This window comes from Falco naumanni, chromosome 6 (genome assembly GCF_017639655.2).
Source record: "Falco naumanni isolate bFalNau1 chromosome 6, bFalNau1.pat, whole genome shotgun sequence".
Lineage (NCBI taxonomy): Eukaryota > Metazoa > Chordata > Aves > Falconiformes > Falconidae > Falco > Falco naumanni.
The window spans coordinates 10668370-10692059 of NC_054059.1; the positions used below are offsets into that span (position 1 = coordinate 10668370).

At 37.4% G+C, this 23690-nt stretch overlaps 1 protein-coding gene across 1 annotated transcript in view; it reads left to right on the forward strand.

The window, feature by feature from the left end:
• COL12A1 (collagen type XII alpha 1 chain) overlaps window positions 1–23690 on the forward strand; it is a 106066-nt gene that overhangs the window by 64149 nt on the left and 18227 nt on the right. Inside the window, 18 exon segments of the mRNA XM_040598161.1 lie at window positions 58–204; window positions 1014–1130; window positions 1571–1717; window positions 2188–2262; window positions 2820–2959; window positions 4883–5006; window positions 5211–5354; window positions 7595–7759; window positions 9845–9883; window positions 9978–10116; window positions 12264–12406; window positions 12776–12885; window positions 18011–18160; window positions 19382–19459; window positions 20086–20172; window positions 20982–21035; window positions 21557–21652; window positions 23506–23559. Coding sequence (XP_040454095.1) covers window positions 58–204; window positions 1014–1130; window positions 1571–1717; window positions 2188–2262; window positions 2820–2959; window positions 4883–5006; window positions 5211–5354; window positions 7595–7759; window positions 9845–9883; window positions 9978–10116; window positions 12264–12406; window positions 12776–12885; window positions 18011–18160; window positions 19382–19459; window positions 20086–20172; window positions 20982–21035; window positions 21557–21652; window positions 23506–23559 — 2009 coding nt within the window.

Below are 23690 nucleotides of genomic sequence, written 5' to 3' on the forward strand. Positions count from 1 at the left end.
ACCTAATGATGAATCTCTCTCTCTTTGTAATTCCTTAATGCTTCCTTTCAATTCAAGGTTCAAATGAGCCCATGGAGGTTTTTGTGGGAGAAGTGACTTCCTACACCTTGCATAATCTGTCTCCCAGTACTACTTACGATGTGAATGTTTATGCCCAGTATGATTCTGGAATGAGCATACCTTTGACAGATCAAGGCACTACATGTAAGTCAAAATAATTTTGTTGTAGTCATGTAGTACATATACTGATCTGAGATAATGTTGATTAAGAGAGGATTTTTAATCCTGGCTGTTAGAAAATCTGAATATCCTCTCATGGAGAATACTTATGATCTGGCCATCATGTGGATCTTAAGAACAATAAGCTTGGGAACAGTAATGGAAGTATAGTTTACGTATTGATTTGATGATATAAATTTTTCTAGTCAGCTTCCCAAAATTTTATTCAGCTATAGTGGGAGTCAATCTTTACCTGTTTTCAGGGTACTATAGAATCTAACCATGCTAAACAGGTCTAGGCTTTTTGCTACTCTGCTTTTATCTCACAGGAATGTCCAGTGATTGAAATTTCAGCTTTTCATGAGGATGAGATTTTGTTGATGGCCTCAGCTAAGAAACTTCTAAATATTTCTTCAGTTAAGATGAATCAAGAATCCCGAGTTTTGTTGACTCACTACATTCTTTTCATATTGCCATATATGAGTCAGATTCCACTTTTTGAAAGTTTCTTATTTTATAAAGAGCTCAACTTACTTCATGTGAAAATTCATAAAATGGGCTGTTACCCAGTAGGGGAAGGGTATCAGACTATGGACCTTTGCAAATAACTAGGCTAGGATCTCTAGGGCATAACAGAAGAGTAAGAAATTTAACTAGAACTGTGCTTTTCTTCTGTGAGTATTTTTAAAAATCAAATTCTGGACCAGCACTGCTAATGTAATGGATGATGCACATCAAAATGTAAATTATATGCTACTTTTCAGTGAACAATTTATCTCTTTCTCTCTTCACAGTATATTTGAATGTCACTGACTTGACAAGTTACAAAGTGGGTTGGGATACTTTCTGTATCCGATGGTCACCTCATCGGTCAGCAACTTCCTACAGACTGAAGCTAAACCCAGCTGATGGTAAGTACGTTTTATTTTTTGCATTTTCTGGAGACATAATTGTTTTATTTCAGGGAGAGCACCACTTATTTGGGAAGGTGGCAAGCACCCACTAGAAGCCAGGATACATCCGGTTGAGCTTTAAAGCTCTGAACACAACCTGTTTCTCTAGAGTGGTGAAAAAGCTGCAAAGAGGAAGTGCTGCTTATTGTCAAGTTAACTTTATTTAGTGGGAATCTGCTAGTTACCTGGTTTTCACATGTATGCAATGGTATTCTCCAGTGTACCCCAGGGTGCATATAACCTTGGTCTAGAAAGGCTTTTATGGGAAAGAGTAAGACTGCTGTCCCATCTGCTCCAGCCTTGTTTTAAGAGGTGTCTAATTTGTACACTTATTTGTACACATACTAAAAGGGAAATAGGAGGTTCTAACTTTCTTTCCATTGGGCTTGTTTTGACAGGTTCCAGAGGACAGGAGATCACAGTACGTGGATCAGAAACAAGCCACTGTTTTACTGGCCTCTCACCAGACACAGAATACAATGCAACTGTCTTTGTTCAGACCCCTAACCTTGAGGGACCTCCAGTCTCTATGAGGGAGCGTACAGGTAGGTAATAGATATTGTGAACCTTAAGTTTTGGCTATAGAACTTGTCTTGTTTCAGCTGTAGAACCTGTCTGGCTCCTAAATGTCTTTCAATACCTCTTTTAAGTGACCTTCTTTCCTCTTTCTCTCAGTGTAACGTCAACTGGAATTTATGAGGGAAAGAGAAATTCTTATGCTTTTCCTCAAACCAGTTATTTCCTAGTGCTTGGATGAAAAATGGATGCATTATCGGAGTGCAACATTACTCAACTCATGTAAAAGTATTACTGCTATAATGATATCATGTACCTTTGCTTTAACAATAGCTAAATCTCATTATTTTGTAACAGAAGAATTTTTTCCTTGCCAATTATACATTGTTTAGGTTAATGAGAAAAGATCTTTCTGTGTGGTAATATAATACATAATCCGGAGTTTTTCCTTGAATGAAATAATTTATATGGAGTACAAAAAATTATTATATCATTTCAGTAATCAAACCTACAGAGGCACCAACTCCACCACCTACACCTCCTCCACCTCCTACGATCCCTCCGGCTCGGGATGGTATGTTTAGTTGTAGAATTATTCAGTATTTTTGTGTAGTTGCTGCACTGCTTCAGAGTTCAATTCTACTTTTTCACAAATTTAAATAGATTTAAAACTAGCACATCATTTTAGGGAAATGAAGTTTGAGACCAGTTTCCTAATGCCATCCATTTGCTCTTGAGGTTTACTAGACTTCAACATTTCCTGGTGTAGAACAGTAAGGTGTATATATTTGGGGAAAAAATTCATGATATCCTATAGCTCTGCAGCAATTCTGTGAGTCTGTCTGCCCTCAGAAGACAGTTTTTGTTTTATGGTAGCTTCTCAGAAAAAAAAAAAAGTAATTTAAAACATTCATATTTGTTTCTTGAGCTCTTCGTCATTTATTGAACTTTTCTTGGTAATTTTTAATAAATGTTTCTGTGTTGAGCATTAGCCATCTGCCAGGTTGACTGCATGATAATAGAAGTTTGCTGAATATTTATCATTCTTGAATTTTCAAATTTTGAAGCAATGTTCTGTATTTCAGTGTGATATGATTTATATGTTTTAAGTGTACCTTCTTGTTCTTTCAGTATGCAGAGGTGCCAAAGCAGACATAGTATTCTTGACTGATGCTTCCTGGAGTATTGGTGATGATAACTTCAACAAAGTAGTGAAATTTGTTTTTAATACAGTAGGAGCCTTTGACTTAATTAATCCTGCTGGAATCCAGGTAGGTTTGTATTTCCACTGGGTACATTTTGGAGGGAAACTGAAGGTGAAGTTGAATTGCTAAAGTTGCATCTGATTTTTCCTTTCTTTCAGAATACTGTCATTTGTTTGTATTAGATTTTTGTAAAACTCATGTGTGCACATGTATAATTATTTGTGAAATATATTGATCATTTTTTAAGTACAAAGGGAATCCAGTCTATCCTGAGAGGTTACTATTTTGAAAGACAGAAGTTGTAGTGTGTGGGAATCCTCCAGACAGAGAAACTGGGGTGGCGTATGGTCAATGTATGGTTAATTTTATATTTTTGTTTCTTTGTATAGGGCATCAACAACTGGCACACTGCCTAGTTGTTATATGCTAGGTTTTGTCTGTGTCATACCAGAAACCTGTTTTGGGGACAGTCTGATTGTTGAGTGAGGGTTATGCTTTAATTTCTCAGTGCAAGAAAGAAGTCTTGTGCATGTAGAGTCCAGTTGGCTTGCTATTAGCCTTGTCCTGTTGAGCTCCTAGAAACCCACTGCACCAAGTAGGCAGAATCCCTTTGGGAGAGGCACTTGCAGAAGTCTTTTCATCCCATCCTACAGATAACGTGGGTCCACACCACAGTGGGCGTAGTGAAAGTATGAAAAGGTGAAAAGTTAGTTCTCTTAATGAATTAATGCATCTTTACAGAGTAAACAGTAACAGCTAATGAAGAATAAACTTTCAGGATTTCTGAGCGTATCGCAGTTATGTCAAAGACATTTCCTGTCAGGCTTCTTACTATAAGTCTTGTACCATTACTGGTTTTCTTCTGCTTATGGGAAGCTGGATGAGATCACTGCCTAGTTTCCCGTAACCATTTCTCTTTCACTAGATAAAGTGAATGACATGAGATGTAAGAGAGTTTCTTACAAGGTGTTTCTAGACCATAGCAATGACCTGCAGGTGCAATGTATTTTCCTTGATTAAAAGGCTGAAGGTGGTTTTTTTTGGGTACTTTTTTTCTTTAATATGTGGGAGATTGTGGGAATGATGTTCCCAATTAATTATAAAAACTATTTCCATTGCTCATGAACTGCCTTTCATCTTCCAGGCATATTTTTAGGTCTTTGATTCCCTATGTTTAAAGCTCTAGACATTTTAAAGGAAACGATACCCTTCATACCTTGTCTCAGACAGTCTTTATCCTTCCTAGCTCTAATCTAGGTAGTTTTCCTTTCCATTTGTTTGTTTGATGTCCCCCCCGCCATTGTATATCTGTGTCCCTAGCCTAGAGATAGAGAAGTCCTAATATAGGAGATAAAGACATGTAAAATGCTAATGTTTAGTAAAATATTTAAGTTACATATCTCTTGAGATGCAACAATCTCAGGTTTTGAATTGGATATGAGTCATTTTAAAAGGGGAATTTAATTCAACTTTACAGAACACTAAAAGCAGCAAATATAATATATGAAATATATTATTTTTATATGAAATATAATATTTAAAGATGATTTTAGAATAAAGTTAATGTGATTATATTCCAGTATTTAAGGAAAGATAGTACACAATTTTGTATATATCCAACTTTAGAGAAATTCTATTGCTGAATTATTTTGTGTTTCCTAAAAAAATGGGAAGAGAATAGATACTGTACATCTGCTCAGAAGCAGAGAATAGGCACTACGTATACTGCATTATAGTAACAGCAATGATTTAATCATGTATATTTAAGGTCACATCACATTTCATACATGAAAGAGAAAGAGGTGTGTGCACATTGCTATGATGGTATCTGTGTATGTGAATATATACGTGTGCGCATAATTGTAGATACATGAAAATATTTTGCATTTATTTAACACCTATTAATATACCACAATACATATTTCAATGGAGAGAGCTGGTCTGAATGTGGAGATAGGAGGCTGAACACTGTGATATATTCCATTTCAGGTTTCCTTTGTGCAGTACAGTGATGAGGCAAAATCTGAATTTAAACTGAATACGTTTGATGACAAGGCCCAGGCCCTGGGAGCTCTTCAAAATATTCAGTACAGAGGAGGAAACACAAGGACAGGTAGTTCTTAGCAGTAGTTATATTTCTTATAAGACAAAATATTTTCAGAAACTGGCTCATTATCCTAATATTGCATGGCTGAAGAATTAGGATTTTGTGTTCTTCAGTTGTAGCTGTGTGGCTGTTGCCCTTTCAAAGTAAAATAAGGGATTTCTTCCCTTATGGATAATATGGCTGACTCCTTGTTCACTGTGTATGTTGCAGGCAAAGCCCTAACATTTATCAAAGAAAAGGTTTTGACTTGGGAGAGTGGCATGAGGCGAGGTGTTCCCAAGGTACTTGTTGTTGTCACAGATGGTCGGTCTCAGGATGAGGTGAGGAAAGCAGCAACGGTCATACAGCACTCCGGTAAGCAATTCATGGTACCTGGCTGTTTCCTTTTCTTATGTGTTAAGCAATGCAATTATAAGTGGTGCTTCAATTATCTGGGAATGCTTTACTCATTATTTATGGACTCAGAGATATATTCTGAGTATTTGGGGATAACTAAAAAATGTTTAAGAACTTAGACTCTCTGGGCCAGACTTACTTTTTCTTTCTCTAATATTCTTTCTGGGGAAGGATGTGGCTTCCCAAGGCTTTCAAGCAATTCCTCATGCATATTGCTTTATAGACATGAATTTTGGTTACTTCTTTCTCTCCTTGCTGTGTGGACCCCAGGGATCGTTGTGAAGTGTGCTCCATTCTAGTGCTTTTGATGTAATGGGCCTGGCTTTTTCATCTTTATGTTTTCCTGGTATAAACCAGTAAATCTCCAGTTAAAGTAGCTGCTTTTGATAGAGCTGGGTCTAAACTGACTCTTTCATTGCCTTTTGAGCTGAGAAGTGTCACAGTTCCTCTTCAGATTTGTTGGATGTGACTTATGCGAGTCTAATAATCTATTCCTGCCCTTGCACCCAGCAGTTTTGCATTGCGGTGCATGAATGACCTGGAGTCCTGTTCCCTGAGTAAGGAGATGTACTTCCTTATGAAAATCACTGGCTTGTAATCTACAAGTGGTCATCTTCTCTGTCTCTATGATCTGAAAGAATCAGCTCTGCCTAGATGGTTTCTAAAGATGTTTGGCTACCCCATTCATAAAAATCTCTACGGTCTCCCTGGATTATCTGCTTCAGTGCTTAACTAGCATAATAGCTGAAAAGCTTTCTCACATTTCACCTAAGTGCTTCTTCAGGCTAATGAAACTATTGTTTTCTTTTCATTTACCTAGTTAACCAGGAAAGCTGTTGATCACTGTCCGCTGTGATGGGCCTTCATATTTGAAGCCTGTTGTCATTTCCTGTCTCTTCTCATTTCTAGACTAAACAAACCCATTTCCTTCAACCTCCTGTTGATCATGTTTTCCAAACCTCTTATCATTTTTGCTCTCCTCTCTACTTGCTTTGGTTTCTTTGCATCTTAAATGACATGCTCAAAGCTGGACAGAGTATTTCAGCCAAAGTTTCACCACAGTTGGCTACAGAGGAATAATTAACTTACTTTTGAAAAACTAAAATTTTAAATAAAGTTAGCTTTATCATTTGCAATAAATGTGAATTCTGCTTTCAGCTTCCAACCAGCATTTCCAATATCTGTGCAGTTTCTTGTCAGTTAAATTTTTTGAGAGATTTTCTTCTAGATAGTGCTGAATTGTGCAGTGACTTTTTTTTCCTTCCTTATTTTGGCAAAAAGAGGTCAAATTATAACAGGAAGGCTTAGGTGTGAGAAGAGAAAGTAAGAAATAAGCCAGAGACAGAATTCTGTAAAAGCTAGAGGATAGCAGGAAACAAAAAACTTGACATAAAAGGCAAGGAGACGCTAATTTAATGATTTGAAAAGGAATATCACCCTGACAAAGGAGATTATGCTGTTACACCTGGTGATATAATTAAATTCTAGGTTCTGGGTTCTTGTCATTTGACTTAAGCTATCTAACAACTAAATGTCTAGTCTAAGGTTGTCATGTGGGGTCCTTTTATAGTTAGGGAAGAGAGCAACATACAGGATCCACAGACCATGGCTGCTTCAATCTTGAAGGTAACATTTTAGGGAGGCGAGATGAATTGCATTCTGAATCTGCCCATGTCTGCCTGTTGGTTATGGAGGAAGACTAGACAACTAGTTTAGACTTGTTGCTAACTTGGAAAGTAAAAATTGGTGAGATAAATGCCACCCTAAGAAAGTGAGAGAAACTGAGGAGCATGAAATGCAGGAGATAGCAACAGACAGAGGTCTGGATAACTAACAGTCTGCACAGAGATTTTGAACACAGAACAGATTGAAGATACAGTAGAGTTGAGAAGATTGTACATTTTGTATGAAAGAGTGAAGGGACCATGTACCGAGGCTATGTGAGATTGGATAATGTCCAACAAAAATCAATGAAGGAAAAAGGAGAAAGTTTTGAAGGAAACATGCAAAAATCAGTTTAGTCCCTCCTGACCTTTGTTATGGTGAAAGATTATTCAGAATGTATGCTTACAATGAAGGTCAGATCGAAGACTAGCAGAGCCCGAGAAATCGATGATAGAGATGGTTTATGAAATGTTGACCTGATAAATGGTCATGTATTTTTACTACAATTCAAGTAACAAGTGTTATTTTTACAGGCTTCAGTGTCTTTGTGGTTGGCGTGGCTGATGTAGATTACAATGAGCTGGCCAAGATTGCCAGCAAGCCCAGTGAACGTCATGTATTTATTGTTGATGATTTTGATGCCTTTGAAAAGATTCAAGATAACCTTGTCACCTTTGTGTGTGAGACAGCTACCTCAAGTGAGTAGAAGACATTGTTTTCCTTTTTCCCAGATTAATACATTTGCTTATATACTAGCTACGCTTGTGTGACAGGTTGACCCTGGATGGATGCCAGGTGCCCACCAAAGCCACTCTATCACTCCCCTCCTCAGCTGGGAGAGAAAATATAAAGAAAAGGTCATGGGTCAAGATCAGGGCAGGGAGAGATCATTCACCAGTTACCATCACAGGCAAAACAGGCTTGACTTGGGGAAAATTAATATAATTTATTACCAGTCGTATCAGAGTAGGATAATGAGAAAATAAAAACAAATCTTAAAACACCTTCCCTTCACCCCTCCACCCCTCCCTTCTTCCCAGGCTCAACTTCACTCTTGATTTTCTCTGCCTTCTCCCCCCAGCAGCGCAGGGGGATGGGCAACGGGGGCTGGGGTCAGTCCATCACACGCTGTCTCTGCCGCCCCTTCCCCCTCAGGGGCAGGGTCCTCACACTCTGCCCAGCTCCAGCCTGGGGTCCCTCCCATGGGACACAGTCCTCCATGAACCGCTCCAGTGTGAGTCCTTCCCATGGGCTGCAGCTCTTCACGAACTGCTCCAGCCTGGGTCCCCCACAGGGTCACAAGCCCTGCCAGCAACCCTGCTCCAGCCTGGGCTCCTCTCTGCAGGGGCCACAGGTCCTGCCAGGACCCTGCTCCAGCGTGGGCTTCCCTTGGGTCACAGCCCCCTTCGGGATCCCCCTGCTCCGGTGTGGGGTCCTGCACGGGCTGCAGGTGGATACCTGCTCCACCATGGACCTCCACAGGCTGCAGGTGGATACCTGCTCCACCATGGACCTCCACGGGCTGCAGGTGGATACCTGCTCCACCATGGACCTCCACGGGCTGCAGGTGGATACCTGCTCCACCATGGACCTCCACGGGCTGCAGGGCACAGCCTGCCTCACCACGGGGCAGGGGAATTTCTGCTCCAGCGCCTGGAGCAGCTGCTCCCCCTCCTTCTGCACTGGGCTGGGGGTCTGCAGAGCTGCTGCTCTCACATGTTCTCACTCCTCTCTCAGGCCGCAGTTTCTATTGCATAGGGCTTTCTCCCTGCTTCTTAAATATGCTATCCCAGAGTCACTACCACCATTGCTCATGGGCTTGGCCTTGAACAGTGACAGGTCCGTCTTGGAGCCAGCTGGCATTGGCTCTGTCGGACATGGGGGAAGCTTCTAGCTGCTTCTCACCGAAGCTACCTCTCTAGCTCTCACACTACCAAAATCTTGCCACTCAAACCCAATACAAGTTGTCATCCCATCTAAGGTCCATCAAAAGAAATGTTCATATATGTAAGTTAGGTTTCATATAACTGGATATAGTTTTAGGAAGCTAGGGTGTTTTTTTTTTTTTAATTTTGAAGTAGGTATTATATTTTATGTAATCTTGTTTTGCTTTTCAAAAGTACTAGTGTAACAAAAAAGAAAGTAACAACCAGTGAGAATTACTGCTCTTTAGGAAGTAGAATGACACCCAATGTGAACTGGGGGCCACAACAGGTCTCTTATTTACCAGTGGTCTAGAGGTGCTAAAGAGGTGTAGCTGTACTGTATGATGCTGTTTTAAAATTATCTAAATAAAGTTCAGTTGTTTACTCAACTGAAATCTTTCTATGGCAAAAATGAGAAATTCTCAGGCCTGTCACGTGCAACTGTGTACTCCTTAACTGTTTCATCCACTGGCTCCCGATGAGCCATATAAATCTGCGATTTTTCCTTGTGAATCTGACAGCTATTATGCAGCCTGACGCATGCCTTAAGTATTCATGGAAAAACTGTGTCATTGTGCTCTTTTCTTCTTATGAATTAGACTCTTAAAATATTTGAGGGGTTCATTTGTTATTCCATACCATTTGTTACAGTAGAAATACCATACTAAACGTAACGAGTAAAGATGTTAACAGTACATCTACCGCAGAACAGTACACAGTATGACAAATGTAACAAAATCTGGGTGATATTTAATAATAGCACAGACTTTCTGGTAATAAAACTTTCGAAAATATATACAAGTTAATATCCTGTTAAATTTTATAGTTTTGAATTATATCTTGTTTCATGTCTTTTAGCTTGTCCTCTTATTTACTTGGAGGGATACACTTCGCCGGGTAAGTAACTGTCTGGTATTTTGGCATGGGTTCATTTGTGTCTTTTACAGCTCTACAGTGTTTTTATTTTTTTGTTTTCTCTCTGGATTTAAAGGTTTCAAGATGCTGGAATCGTATAACCTAACAGAGAAGCATTTTGCTTCTGTACAAGGGGTATCACTGGAATCAGGCTCTTTCCCAGGCTATGTAGCATATAGACTCCACAAAAATGCCTTTGTCAGCCAGCCAATACGGTAAGTAAACCTGAAAGCCTCATAATTAGGACGAGCAGGTGAGGCAGGATTAACAGAGTTCATAGATGATAGCATTAGGATCTTATGGAAGATGCATTTATTTGGTGTTCTTTTTACTGAATTCCAAGAAATATGCTCCAAAGAGCATCTATCATTGTTCTTATAAAATGCTAATCTATTTCTTTTGTCGCAATTTATTCACTATTAATCCAGTTGTTTATTGTTCTCTTTAGAAATTATGTTTCTTAACCATTTGAGTTATATATAATCCACAGTTTGTCCTTAGGGAGTTGAAAAACAGCCTCCTTAGTACAATGAGTTCCATGTAGCTGGAGAGAAATGGTTTCAATATGGAGGGTTAAGCACCACTTTTTCAGAGGCATCGTTCATACTGCAATAGGGAGCCCATTGACGCCATTGATTTTCTCCTCTACTCGATTTGCTGTATTTGGAAAGCGGAGTTTTCAAGGGCCTGTGGTCTTAAAAGTTTGGTTAGAGAGGGATAATATATGGTCATTTTTGCCAACATTTTTTCACAAAACCCGAAAAGACTTAGTTAGCAGTTAGTTTTACTAAGAGGGGAACAGTACCTCTCTCTTTTTCTTTTTACATTTGTTCTCCCATCTATTTAAGTAAGTTTCAAAAAAAGTCATTCTGAGTCAGAGGACATGCATAAAGTTAGCCCATTATCCCTGCTAAATTTAAGGAAATTTAATCTTCTCTTCATACCAGTCTTTGAAATCTTCTGCAATCCTGGCAGATCAGGTAAAGATCAGATCACAGGCACAGGAGCTGAGGTGTATGAAGAAATCATTTCTTTTTGCCAGCCTTCACAGCTCTCAACTTTAAAAGTGGAGGACTTCAGGACTCTTTGAGTTCATTGATATGCCATTATATCTATGGGGTAATAAGTCTTTGACAGTCTGGATTTTTACAATCTAGGGAAGTACAGATAATTCCAGTTTTGCAACTCTCTTACATTAAGATAAACCTTGCATTTAACAGGATAAGATGATAAAAAGACAATAAAAAGACAGATTTTCTATTTATTTCATATTTTTAATAATACATAGTCTGTTGTCTGCTGTAAGAGGTGGAGTAGACTTGCCAGAGTATTCTGGGCACTTATTTTTCATGAGAAGCCAGAAAATAAAACTCACTTAAGACTGAGTCAGCAAAGCAATAAAAGCATCCTGATCCTGGTGGCATAGTTGTTTCTGTATCTGAAATAACTTTGTATCCAAGTTATAAATAGTGTTTCTCTATCTAATTTAATTTCATTCTTGCTCTGTGCTGTGTCATGTTGTTGACTTAGTGATATGGCTGTTGCAGTGTCCCATATGGGTACTGTATGCATACACATCCTGCAGTACTGTATGGCTGCATAAGCTTTGCCTAAAATACAGAGCAGCTCCTCTCTTCATTTTAAGGTTTCCATGTTTATGTTCATGAGGCCAAATCCCCTTCCCAGTTCCATTAGAATGGTTGAGGAGAAGCAGAAGCTATATAATTTCTTACAGTTCCCTTCCTGAAGTCCCTCCCATCCTCTTCAGAAAATGCTTCAGGCCATTTAATGCACGTGTTTGTTTATTTTTGGCTTTTTTAATATCTAACAGTCTGAACATCACATATCTAAACCTCAGCCACTGATAAATGTGGTGGAGCACAAATATAACACCAGTTGCAGAGACTACATTAAGTATGTCTTTCACTGTATCTGTGCCTGAAGGGCAGCAATAGTTCAGTGCGTTTTCTGTTGCCTGTCTAAAACAGGACAGATGGAAAAAGAAAAAAAAGCTGTGGTCCTTTTTTCTGTAATTACCATCAAGGAATTTAAAATATATTAGTTTGTACACAATCTTGCCATGAGAATGTATCTCCAAGAGTTCATGATCATATTCTGTCTTCCTTCATAACTATGGCACCTGGACCAAGTGAAGACAGGCTGTGAGTTCATCTTAACAAATCACATAGTCTTTTTCATCAGCAAGTTTTATTTGAGAGAGTAGCTAAAATTCTCAGTTTCATTAAACACTGTGGTTTCTCTGTTACTCTCATGTCTTTTCTTTGTAAAAGAGTAAATTATCAAGATCTTATTTTCCTCATGGGTTTCCATGGGAAAAAATGTCTTCATATTGTCTTCACAGGGAGATTCACCCAGAGGGATTGCCACAGGCGTACACTATCATTCTGCTATTCCGTCTTCTGCCTGAATCCCCCAATGAACCTTTTGCAATTTGGCAGATTACAGACAGAGATTACAAGCCACAAGTTGGAGTTGTGCTTGATCGTAAGGATGATTATGCTTATTGCACGGAGTTTGTACATTACATTACTTTGCATGCATTCTTCCCAAATATTTGCAAACCAAAAGCATTCCTACATGGTAAAAGGATTATATATTTTTAGTTTTAGGAGTTTTTTACTTTGTACATCAATTATTTTTTCAACTAAAAAGAATTCATCTAAGCTACGTTTCAACTTTGGTATTACCTCTAGAACCAAAGGAAAATACATCTATGTACTTATGGGTCAGTAAGACCATCTATAACCTATGTTTACTCACTTGAGTGGTATACTACATTTTATCTGTAAGTGTATTTTAGGATGATGGCTTCAGTAGTACATATGAAATGAAATATATTTTAATTTATTGCAGCTGCCAGCAAAGTCCTGTCATTCTTTAACAAGGATACAAGGGGAGAAGTTCAAACTGTAACTTTTGATAATGATGAAGTAAAGAAAATCTTTTATGGAAGCTTCCATAAGGTAAAGGATCAAAATTAACAACGTTGCTTTCTGAAGTGCTGTTCTTTGAAACAAAAGACAAGCAAGCAGAAGTTATGGTCAGTTATATCCAGTCTTTGTATAGTACTGTTAGTTGACATAGGGACTTACAGTTGTAGCTTGCTTTGAACCAATGAAAGAGATTTGTCAAGAATTTGTCAAGATTGTAGAGGGATATATCTGATTCGTGGCATACGAAAGAGGAAGAATAAGAGATAATCTGGAAAAAAACCTGAAGTTGTGGTGAGAAAAGACTGGAGGGAAGTGTAATGATTTTAAATCATTCTGAGAAGAGGAAGATGTAGCCTCAGAAAGTAAGTAGCTATTGACTTATAAAGGCAGGGAACCAATTGTGGGAGGAGAATAGCATATTGAATAAGATTCATATGTTTAAAAAACATAGTACATGGATATATATGAACATATTTTGTATGTATGAATGTGTATTGCTATATTTTTGGCTTATATTCCCTGGGCCTAACATATTCCAAAGTCATGTTAACTGAAGAAGCAACAATAATGAGAGAGAGCTTATAAAAGATCATATGATCGATTTGTGATTCAGAATGAAACTCACGTTTTTTAAATTGTCAAAATGGCTAGTGAAATCCTTACGTGTTACTCCAACAGCCTTAAATTGTGATAGTTTTGTGCTTGTTTTTCTAATTTTGTGCACTGAATTATGAAAACTTGATCCTGCCAGGCTTCCTTACCTCTAGTTATCAGAAAGTCTTTGACTCAGGCTATGTGTATGTATGAAACACAATTTAAAAAATATTTTCTTGCTGTGTTAAGTATATATGCTTTGGGCAAGAAAGTGAATTTCATTTGCAACATTTTTGGTCAGCTGAATTGCATATTCTCATGTTTTCGTTTATCTCCCTTCTGTTTAGTTTAGTTTTCTTCTGATGACTAAATATGGCTGGAGTATAACATTTGTTTTCTTTATGATACCCTCTCCTGCATGACTAGTCACTACCAGAATTCCTTTGAGGATACTGATAAGAGGTTGCCTCTGTCAACTTGCTGATACTGGAGGCCATGCTGTCAACCTAGCTGTGCTAGGCTGAAAGCAGGGAGCAATTGCTGGTGCCAGTATTATGTTTTGTGACTTCATCTGTTTAAAACATGGTTGACTACGAAAATCACACAGTTCTATAAAAGCCATTGGTTTCCTCAGAATTTGGCAGAGGATAATTTCCCAAACTGCTTCTATGTTATATACAATTATTCTTGTTTTATAATTTATTTAATGGCTAATTATTTTTACATATATAAAGAAACATTTATGTCATTGACTTTGTAACTGATACTTATGCATAGGTTTGGATCCTGCATTAGACAGCCTCTATTTTGTCCTTGGCATTTGGCTTTTTGCCTTTTTTTTTGATAGCTTAGTAGGACAACTGAACTCTAAGGAAATGTATTAATCTGCTGGAGTGACAAAACTGTCAGTAAAGGCTAGGGTAGATACTGTTTTGGTGTAAAAGCTGAGTCATCTTATCCCCATTAAGTACTGTTAAGACACAGAACAGTAAGTAGCATGCCTCATTTCAGATATCAGTGTTAGAGCTGAGACTTCCCTTCTTCAGGTCAGTGGTGTGAAGCTCTCTCTACATCCTGTACTGCCAGCAGTTGGTTTTAAGTGTCTGCTGCTAATTTCATTGACATTCAGAGTCACGTATTTCCTTTTAGTTCCTTTAAGTGTGATAGAGCTGAACAGAATTATCTGACAGCATCTACAGTAAAGGTCTGTTCATTTATCAGAGCAAATGGGGAGCAACCTGCAAACCCAGCAATACTAGCAGTTATGTATAACTGTTTATTACTCTTGTTGGTGAAAAACAATTACTGGGGAAATAAAATTCCAGAATTATGTATTATTTTAATAATTAAATCCATATAAACGGAAAGCAATCCTAAGATGCCAAATGAGGTACGGGAGGAATGGCCAGTTGTAAATTATCTTAAAGCTCTGGAACTATGAATTCTTGCTTATGAGATGATTTCATAAGAAAAAATATATCAGTTATTTAGTGCAGTGTGTTGTTGCCCTTCTTTTTTTGCTGGAAAAAACCCAAAAGTTCAGATTTTGACAGTATTTAAAGTAACTGGAGTAGCCTTGATTTAAAGAGCTCTATTTGGGATTTTTCACCATGTAACTGAGCTGACTCCTCTGGATTCTCTCCAGGATGATTACCGAGATTGCTATATGACTCAGGTTGTTAATGATAGCATCAGGGGATTCCCCAGCTTATGCGCTAGGAAAGCCTTGTGTATCAGCCATGTTGATTAGCTCCTAATAAAAGATAGCAGTAGTTTCAGCTGGATGAAGGAAGGAAAGTAGGATTAACACATTTCAAAAGGTACTTTTGCAATTTCTCCTACTGTCTGGTTTCAAAGAAATGACGAATCTTTAGAATGCAAGGAGATGTTTTCCAAAATATCAAACATTTTTGTGGCTTTCATTCGATGACTTACTGGCTCATTCAGTGAAGCACAGTTAACTACACCTAACTGTGCAGGGAAATTTACTTTGGCATACTGGAACACTTTGGGTAGCATAGCTATGGTGAAAGCTGTTGAATCTGGCAAGTCCCATAGGAAAAATCCTGACTGCCTGAGACAGTCATTAAATTTATAATTGAATGTTTTGGAGAGACAGACGACTTCTACTTTCTTGTTCCTACCACGCTAGACTTCCTTTTAGATTGCAGTTTTGCAGTAGCTAGCCACAGGAAATTTGATAATGAGTGTATGTCTTTCTGCTGATGTACATATGGGATAACAGTTTGCTTAGCTTGTTGATGTGGTTCATTTAGCAGCAGATCAGAACACCACCAAACTGTATCTTAGAAAGGGTCCAGAGAGGAAAGATTAAAGTATGTTTTCTTAAAACCTCAGTGCCTTCTGGCACTGGAAATTGTCAGAAGTGATGCTATGTATTGGTGCATTAGAAATTGAAGAGAAAGTTTCTGTTAACATTTTGTTGAAAACAAAATGTAGCAGGACTGAATACGGAGATATTTTATTTTTTTTAAACACTAGATGCCTACTTTTATTAGATTTATTCCTGGGCTATGAGATTCAGGCTGGAATTCAGAGCTGGCATTAAATCATCCGTTAGCTGACGGAGTCAATGACTTGGGGGAGTTCTGCTTATTTTTGGTTGCTGGGATCACTTCTTTGGAAGGAAAGGCGATGCTCAGCAGTCATTGCTGTTTGAACATTTTCACATTGATAGTCCCTTTCAGCATTCTGGTATAGATTCCCCTCTCCAAAGTTCTGTGTGCAACTGAAAATGCAGAAATATAAATTTGCTATGCAGATATCATTTACTTTATTTAAATTGTGACAGATACTTAGCATTCCAGTAAAAGGACTTACATGTTAGGTGTCTTTCAGAATTAGGGAACTACATCTGTGATGAGTTTAAAGTGTTTGATGCATTGGTTAATGTGTAACATTCAGTCATATAATCAAATGACTGAGAATACGATGTGTAAATGACAATTAATTTAAGTTTTGGCATAGCGCTTATTTTATTTTGTGGAAATTTTGGTATGCAATACCAAACTATGCTTTGCACACACTCAGTTATCTTTCCATTATTTTTTTATTTGGTCAATGAATGATATTGGGAATGTTAATTAAAAACCCACTTGTATACACAGCACCGAGAACTTAATTGTGATGACAACTGAATTTCAAATGACAAAAAATGGGGGCAGTTTCAAAAGCCTTAATTCAAATTATATAAAGCATAAGCACACAATGTTTAAAGAGTTTTAGATAAGCTATGCTGATGCCTTGGAGACAACTCCACATGGGAAAATATTTAACATGGAAAAAAAGAATGAATTCTCAGGAGATTGTTCAGGCACTTGTTGACTCAGGACATTTAAGGAAATCTTTGTTTCAACTTTATGGCAGTTTTTAAGCAGTCATCAAATAACAATATGGTTTTGAAGGGTTATGTACTGTGATAACAGAAGCTTTAAAACATAAATACATACTTCAAGGATTCTTTGCTGCTGATCTTACTGTGGTGCTATTTCAACAATTACATAGTTCTTATAATGTTGTATATAAATATGTGCAGTATGTAAGGTATGTAAAGCCACTGAAATATTTCTGTTGCCTTAAGATGTTCTTCCCTCAGATGCATATTAGATTTACTAAAATGTCACACACGTTTTTCTTTCTTGGAGGCTCATGAATGTCTTCTGTTTTCATAGAAATGTAAGAAATTCAGTTGTGTAACATTAGTCGTATGTACTATAAATTTTTGGAATGGTAACCTTCACTTCAATTTTGTTTGTTCTTCTGTTTAAGGTTTACTGTGTTTTTCCCAAACACTTCATTCTCTTCTCCTGGTAAACATATTCTCCCTCTGTCACAGTCATTCTTTTCTCCCTTCTAAGTTTCTCTTATTTCCAGTAATTAATCTCTTCCTCCTCTTCCCTGTTTCCCCTTATTTTGGCATATGTTTTTGTAGCCAATTTTTTTCTCATGGAAATTTCTCTGTTGCATCTTCCATTATGTTGTCTTTTTCTGGGCAGGCTTCTCTGCTCACTTCCTGTATCTCAATGCAACTAATGCCTCGGGTTGAGTCATCTGTGGAAACTGAACCCTGGATCTTTGGATCTGAAACAATCCAGTCTCTGAACTACAGACAGAGTCTATTAGCCAGTGGGCAGTCACAGACTCATAAACCTCTTGTGTGGTCCCAGCCATCAGAAGAGGACAAGCAGAGCTTATATTCACTTCCTCTCAATAATTCTTTTTGTTTTTTACTTCTATTCCATCTTAAAGCAATTTTCAGGCAAGCCTTTTTAAACAGATCATTGTAATTCAACTATTACACTAAATAGTACTTCTTAGCTGTGCTTGTGTATTCATCTCACTGACCTTCAACATATTTTAAAGAGGTTACTTATATCATAGAGTTTCCCTGAGTTTGAATTTTTCCACCAGTTGAAAGTAAAGCAGGATTACTAGGAAGAAAATTTAAAATTGTGTTACCTAAACAGCGAAATACTGTTAAAGTATTAAAATAAATATGCCTATGTGCCTTTCCTAAATACTATGTTAAACTTTTTTTCAGGTCCATATTGTTGTAACTTCATCAAATGTTAAGATTTACATTGACTGCAGTGAAATACTGGAAAAACCAATTAAGGAGGCTGGGAACATGACAACTGATGGCTATGAAATACTTGGGAAACTTCTAAAAGGTGACCGGAGATCAGCAACTGTAAGCGATAAAGATTAATCCATTCATTAATGCAAGCCCTTGAAATTTTCTGAGTAAAGAGATTAGAGATTAAGGATTACTAAATATTCAGTATTACATCCAAAGCTTTGAAATGCCTGTACTGCAAGACCCAATATACTTAACTAACAAGTTTGGTCTTAATAACTTCTCTTTCTACCAGAACTGCCAGAACAAAAATCCAATACCAGAAAGTTGCAGTTACATAAATTCAAATGAGCATAAACGTTTTTCTTCTGAAAGGGAGAGCAGTTAGTCATTGGAACCATTTACAGTGGATTTTCAATCATTGGAAACCTTTAAATAAAGATTGTTTGCCTAAAATATGTTTTCTAGTGAACAGATTTTACTTCTGGCAAGTGCTATGGGCTGTCTTGTACTGGGTGATCAGGGTAATCTCTGCTAAGTTTATGATCTATAAACCTATAATGTAAAAGTGGCTGCTGCTATGAAGGGCACATCAATTATCTTGGTGGATGAACTATACTTAATACGTAATAAATGCTTTTACCTGGGCTTCATATTAGAAGACTTAGGTTTGCAATCTGACCCATCTATGCAAACCCTAACACCTGAAGAAGATTCTTTGTGCTCACCACCAGATGTTTGGTTGTATGTATCAAACTATAGGATCATAGCTCTTGGGATGAAAAAAAGAGAGGAAACTGCTTTTACCGTACAGTCTACCTAAAGTCTCAGTTTCAGCTTTTCTGCAGAAGATTTCCCTGCTAATGTCAGTGGAAAGTTTCATACATGAATCTGAATTAATATATGACCCAAGGACTGCAGTCTTTAGAAGTGGTCCAAATGTTATTGAGCCAGATTTCATGTTGAAGTGCACAGCACAGGCAATCATTTGATTGTTCATCATAAGTATTATTCATCATATATATATGCATAAGTTCACGAGTATTATTCATTAAGTATTGAAAAATATTTATTCATTCACTTAATTTAGTTACTTTTTGCCCCAGAACAAGAGCAAGCATCAGTGCTTGAAGTTCTTAGAGCCTTACACAAGCTTTGTTTTCAATTTTGTATTATTTTAAAATCATGCTTTTGTCAGTGTCAAAAAAAGAAAGTCTGAAAGATGTTAGCTATATTAGAAATAAATAGTTTGATGAGTAATTTTTAATGATAATGCCACTAGATTTCATAAATAACATCTTTAGTATCTTTCAAGAGTCCTCCTTTCTTTTACAGTTAGAAATCCAGAATTTTGACATTGTATGCAGTCCAGTTTGGACTAGCAGAGACAGATGCTGTGATCTTCCTTCTATGGTAAGTATAAATGAACCAGAGGCTATTCAGAAAATCATTACTAATAGCAAATTTAACAATATCATTATTAGCCCGGTATTATACCTCATACTGACAACATATCTAAATCACAGTTGTCAGAGCAGCCAGTGAACAGCAATGCATTTCAGTTTTGTGTCTGAGGTAGAAAAATTGTAATGTGCTAGAACTGACTGCCTTAGGAATGGTGGAAAAAATGTCATTAATATTTTGTATTTCAGTGATATTTAAGATCATAGGTATTATGAATGGAATAGCTATGTTATTTTTTAATTTAATCTATTCTTAGAATGGCATTCCAAAAGTAACTATTCTTTGTCAGTTCAAGCTGATTGTATAATGGGTATAACTATTAGAACAACAGAAACTGCATGTGAATCTGATTTTGCCTGTGCCTCTGTTGTTAGTGTCCTGTATAGCTCGCAGAGAAAATGTGCTAAAAATGTGAAACATTCTGTAGAAACATTTGGAAACGCCTGTTTAGCTGTGAGTTTGACTTGTACTTGCAAACAGGATAATAGAGCCTTGCTGTTATTGTTCTAGAAAAGTATGCTGCCACCAAGTACTTATCTTTAAAAGGACAGTAACAGTTGTGATTAAATTTTCAGAGAGATGAAGCAAAATGCCCAGCTCTTCCAAATGCTTGTACCTGTACTCAAGACAGCGTGGGACCTCCAGGGCCCCCTGGACCAGCCGTAAGAAACTATTCGCCATAGACAGATTTTCTGATTTTTAAAATAATGGAAGTAGTTTTGTGTTGATCTGTGGTTTTGTGAAGCAAAGGTCAGTCAGAGAGATAGTTTCTATCAACATGTACCACCGCTACTTGTTTATATAATAATCTGTTTCCCATATTTCCAACGTGATCACTGTGAATAGCTCCTCATTGTATGATAGGTTGAAAGAAACTGGCCCCATCTCAGCTGTCTTGCACTTCATGTACAAGATATTTTTAATGGACTGTGCAAATATTTTCCCTGAATACAGAGTCAGGATTTCACTCCAAGGAAAGATTTTTTTACTCTGTCAGGGAAATAAATTAGTTAGCCTCTTTCTTTATGTGGAGAGATAGTAATCTATGGAATGGATATGCTCTTACCAATTGCTTTCAGTATAAAGGAGTTATACTCAGCCCAGTAGTCCTTCTATTTTGGAGCTATCAAAAATGCATGAGAAATCTGAAGCCCAGTTAAGTTGTCTGGCAGTCTACTGGAGAGGTGTCCAGAGATTTTGATTAATATAAATTGAAGAAGTTTGCATCTGCAGAGAAAAAAATGACAATAATTTTTCATGGGTTGAGTTAGCAAGGTTGAAGCTGATGTGGCTTACTTGAGTTTCTGATGCATCTTTTATTCTAGTAATCTTTTTAGCAGTGTGATCTATACACCTCAAAACTTCGGGCTTTCAGTAAAAGTTTGATAAAAATGTTTCATAACGCATACCAGTATGATGTTCCCTTGCTTTCCCTGTATGAAATATGTTTTATTTCCAAATATTAATTTAGGGTGGCCCAGGTGCTAAAGGTCCTAGAGGTGAAAGGGGTTTGACTGGATCATCTGTAAGTATCTTTCTGGAATGTTTCTATAATGTTGCTACATGCTTACCTGAATGAAAGTGTGTATGCTTAGTTTTATGCTGAGCTAAGAATGGAGATTAAAAATTTACTTGGAAATATTCCTACATGTTGTTTATGTGCAGCCTACCTATTTGAGACTATATATACACAGCCTATGTATATATGTAGCCTCGAAGGCATTGACTGCATGTCAGGAAACTAGAGTACATACATCAGGGTGTTAATACATCCTCTGCAGCATTGTTGTCCTTTCTTCTGTACAGAGGAAACAGTTATAGTTCTAATTAACACTGCCAGAAGGCGTGTATTGACCTGAGACTGCCAACATGAATCAGAGAACAGCTTATGAAAGGATATGCCACTTGAATAACTGTTTCCACAGTTGTTCTAAGCATTAAATGTGTCTCCACGCTTCTAACTTAATATATTAACACAAAAGATTTTGCATTACAGATCTAAGAAAGGGTTGTCATTCACAATCTGTTTTAATTTTCTGCTTTAAGGGGCCACCTGGTCCTCGTGGTGAGACAGGTCCTCCTGGCCCTCAAGGTCCCCCAGGTCCACAGGGCCCCAACGGGCTGTCAATCCCAGGTGAACCGGTGAGTGACCATTCTGAATGCAAGTGGCAATGTGTTTGGAGTCAGAGCTGTCCACGGGGATGGTGGTCTTGGAAAGAGGGTGGCAGCTTTGTCCTAACATTCAGTTTTCCCCGCAATGCAGTAGTATTATGAAGCAAGTCTCTTTCAAGACGATAGCATTTTTTATCCTGAATGTTATGTGTGCTCATGGGATGCCTGTGAAGGGACAGAGTCTAAATGTTGTAATTGTGTATATTGTGCTATGTTGATTTTAGTCTTAGATCTTTTCTGTAAGGATTGCATGCAATATTACTCTGAAGGCTTCATCACAGTTACATGTCCAACTATTTCCTGAGCTTAAATCAGTAGCTGAAAGTTCAGAGAGGCAATGGGTGCCTATAGCTAGGCATACAAAACAGCTGTCATTCCTAGGGGGCTGTCTTGGCAGCAGCATACATATTTTAGTGAGAGGCTACTTCTGATTTCATGTGCATATCTACAAAGCCAGAGTAACTCTATTAACACTGATGAAGCTCCACCAGATTCTGTTTTTCTTTGTTATAGCAGATAACATAGATAACCCTTTATCTAAATTCTGAATGTATTAAGACTGCTTTTGCCATAATCACCCCAAAAGCAGGAATATAATTTTGGTGTTTGCTGTTTAGGATTAGCTTGATTTTTAATAAAGCAGGAGCTTTTTTGTATGAAGTCTTCGATTAAAATATAGTTTATGGAAAAATAATCAGAATTGGTGTCTGATTGCATGCTGTCTCATTTCACATTTGAAACTGGTTACCTTTTAAGTTTATAATGTAATTTGGGAAATGGAAAACAAAATGTTCTTTAAGATAGACATTAGGTAAACCTTCTTTTCTGTTAGGACAAAGTAGAAAGGTTTTGTTGTACAGTGTAGATGCTTTTCATTTTTTTGTTATATACTGGGAAGAGAAACTTCATGAAGATGACCTAGAGGTGCCAAGCAGCAAGAAAGGCCAAACACATTCCCTTTACATGTGGAATATGATAAATACATTTATTTGTCACATTCCGTTTGAAAACCTCTGAAGAATGAAAACACCAGCTTTGGTGGAATTTCTCATTAGTTAACAATAAGTTAGAAAAAAATCATTTTTCATAGCAATTGCAATTCACATTGGCAGGCTATGTTTGTAAGTTGTTTGATTATGTGTGTGACATCAACAGTTATTCATGCTGGGTTACCACACCAGCCACTGTGGAAAATAAATACTGTATTGTCAAATTTAACTCATGTGGATTTAGGCTGTGCATTTATACTACAGTGCTGTAGTGTATGTGGAATGCCAGCTAGTTGTGAAAGGCAATACTTTGCTTCTTTATTATGGTCCTACACCTTATGTCCTGGAAGTGTGTAATGCCTTTTAGATGATGGGTTAGAGAAAAATAGTGATACTTTAGAAAGAAAAAGGTTTTACCTTTTCTGAGTGTATATAGCTCCATTGACTAGTTGAGAAAGACAAGGGAGGTTGGGAGAAAACATGTAACTCTTCTCTGCTTTCCTGTTTGTGAAGACATTGCTATCAGTCTCTCTTACTGAAAAGTCCATCACTTCCTTATCAAAATATGGGCCCCCTTCAAATGTCTGCTTGCTCATGTTTTTGATATAATGTCAACCAGTTACCCTGCATTTGCAAATGTTTGTGAGATGATCAGTATTGTCTCAATTAAGACATGTATGTATCCTGATTTATTTCATAATGCATAGTTGACTTATGGATTCCTTAATTTAAGTATCTTGCAGGAAATATTTTGTGTCCATTTACACAAGTTAATTATTTTGCTGATCTGTTCTGTCATTCAGAATCTCTAACAATCATTAATGAAAATTATAGGGTCGTCAAGGAATGAAAGGTGATGCTGGCCAGCCTGGACTACCAGGGAGATCGGTAAGTTGACACTTAGACAACATAATGTCATTTTACACTGTTCCTGATGTAGGTTGGCTGCTGGACAGTTTTCTTTGACATCACTAGGAGGCATGGGCTATTTTCATACCTTCCTAAGCAACAGTTTTGGA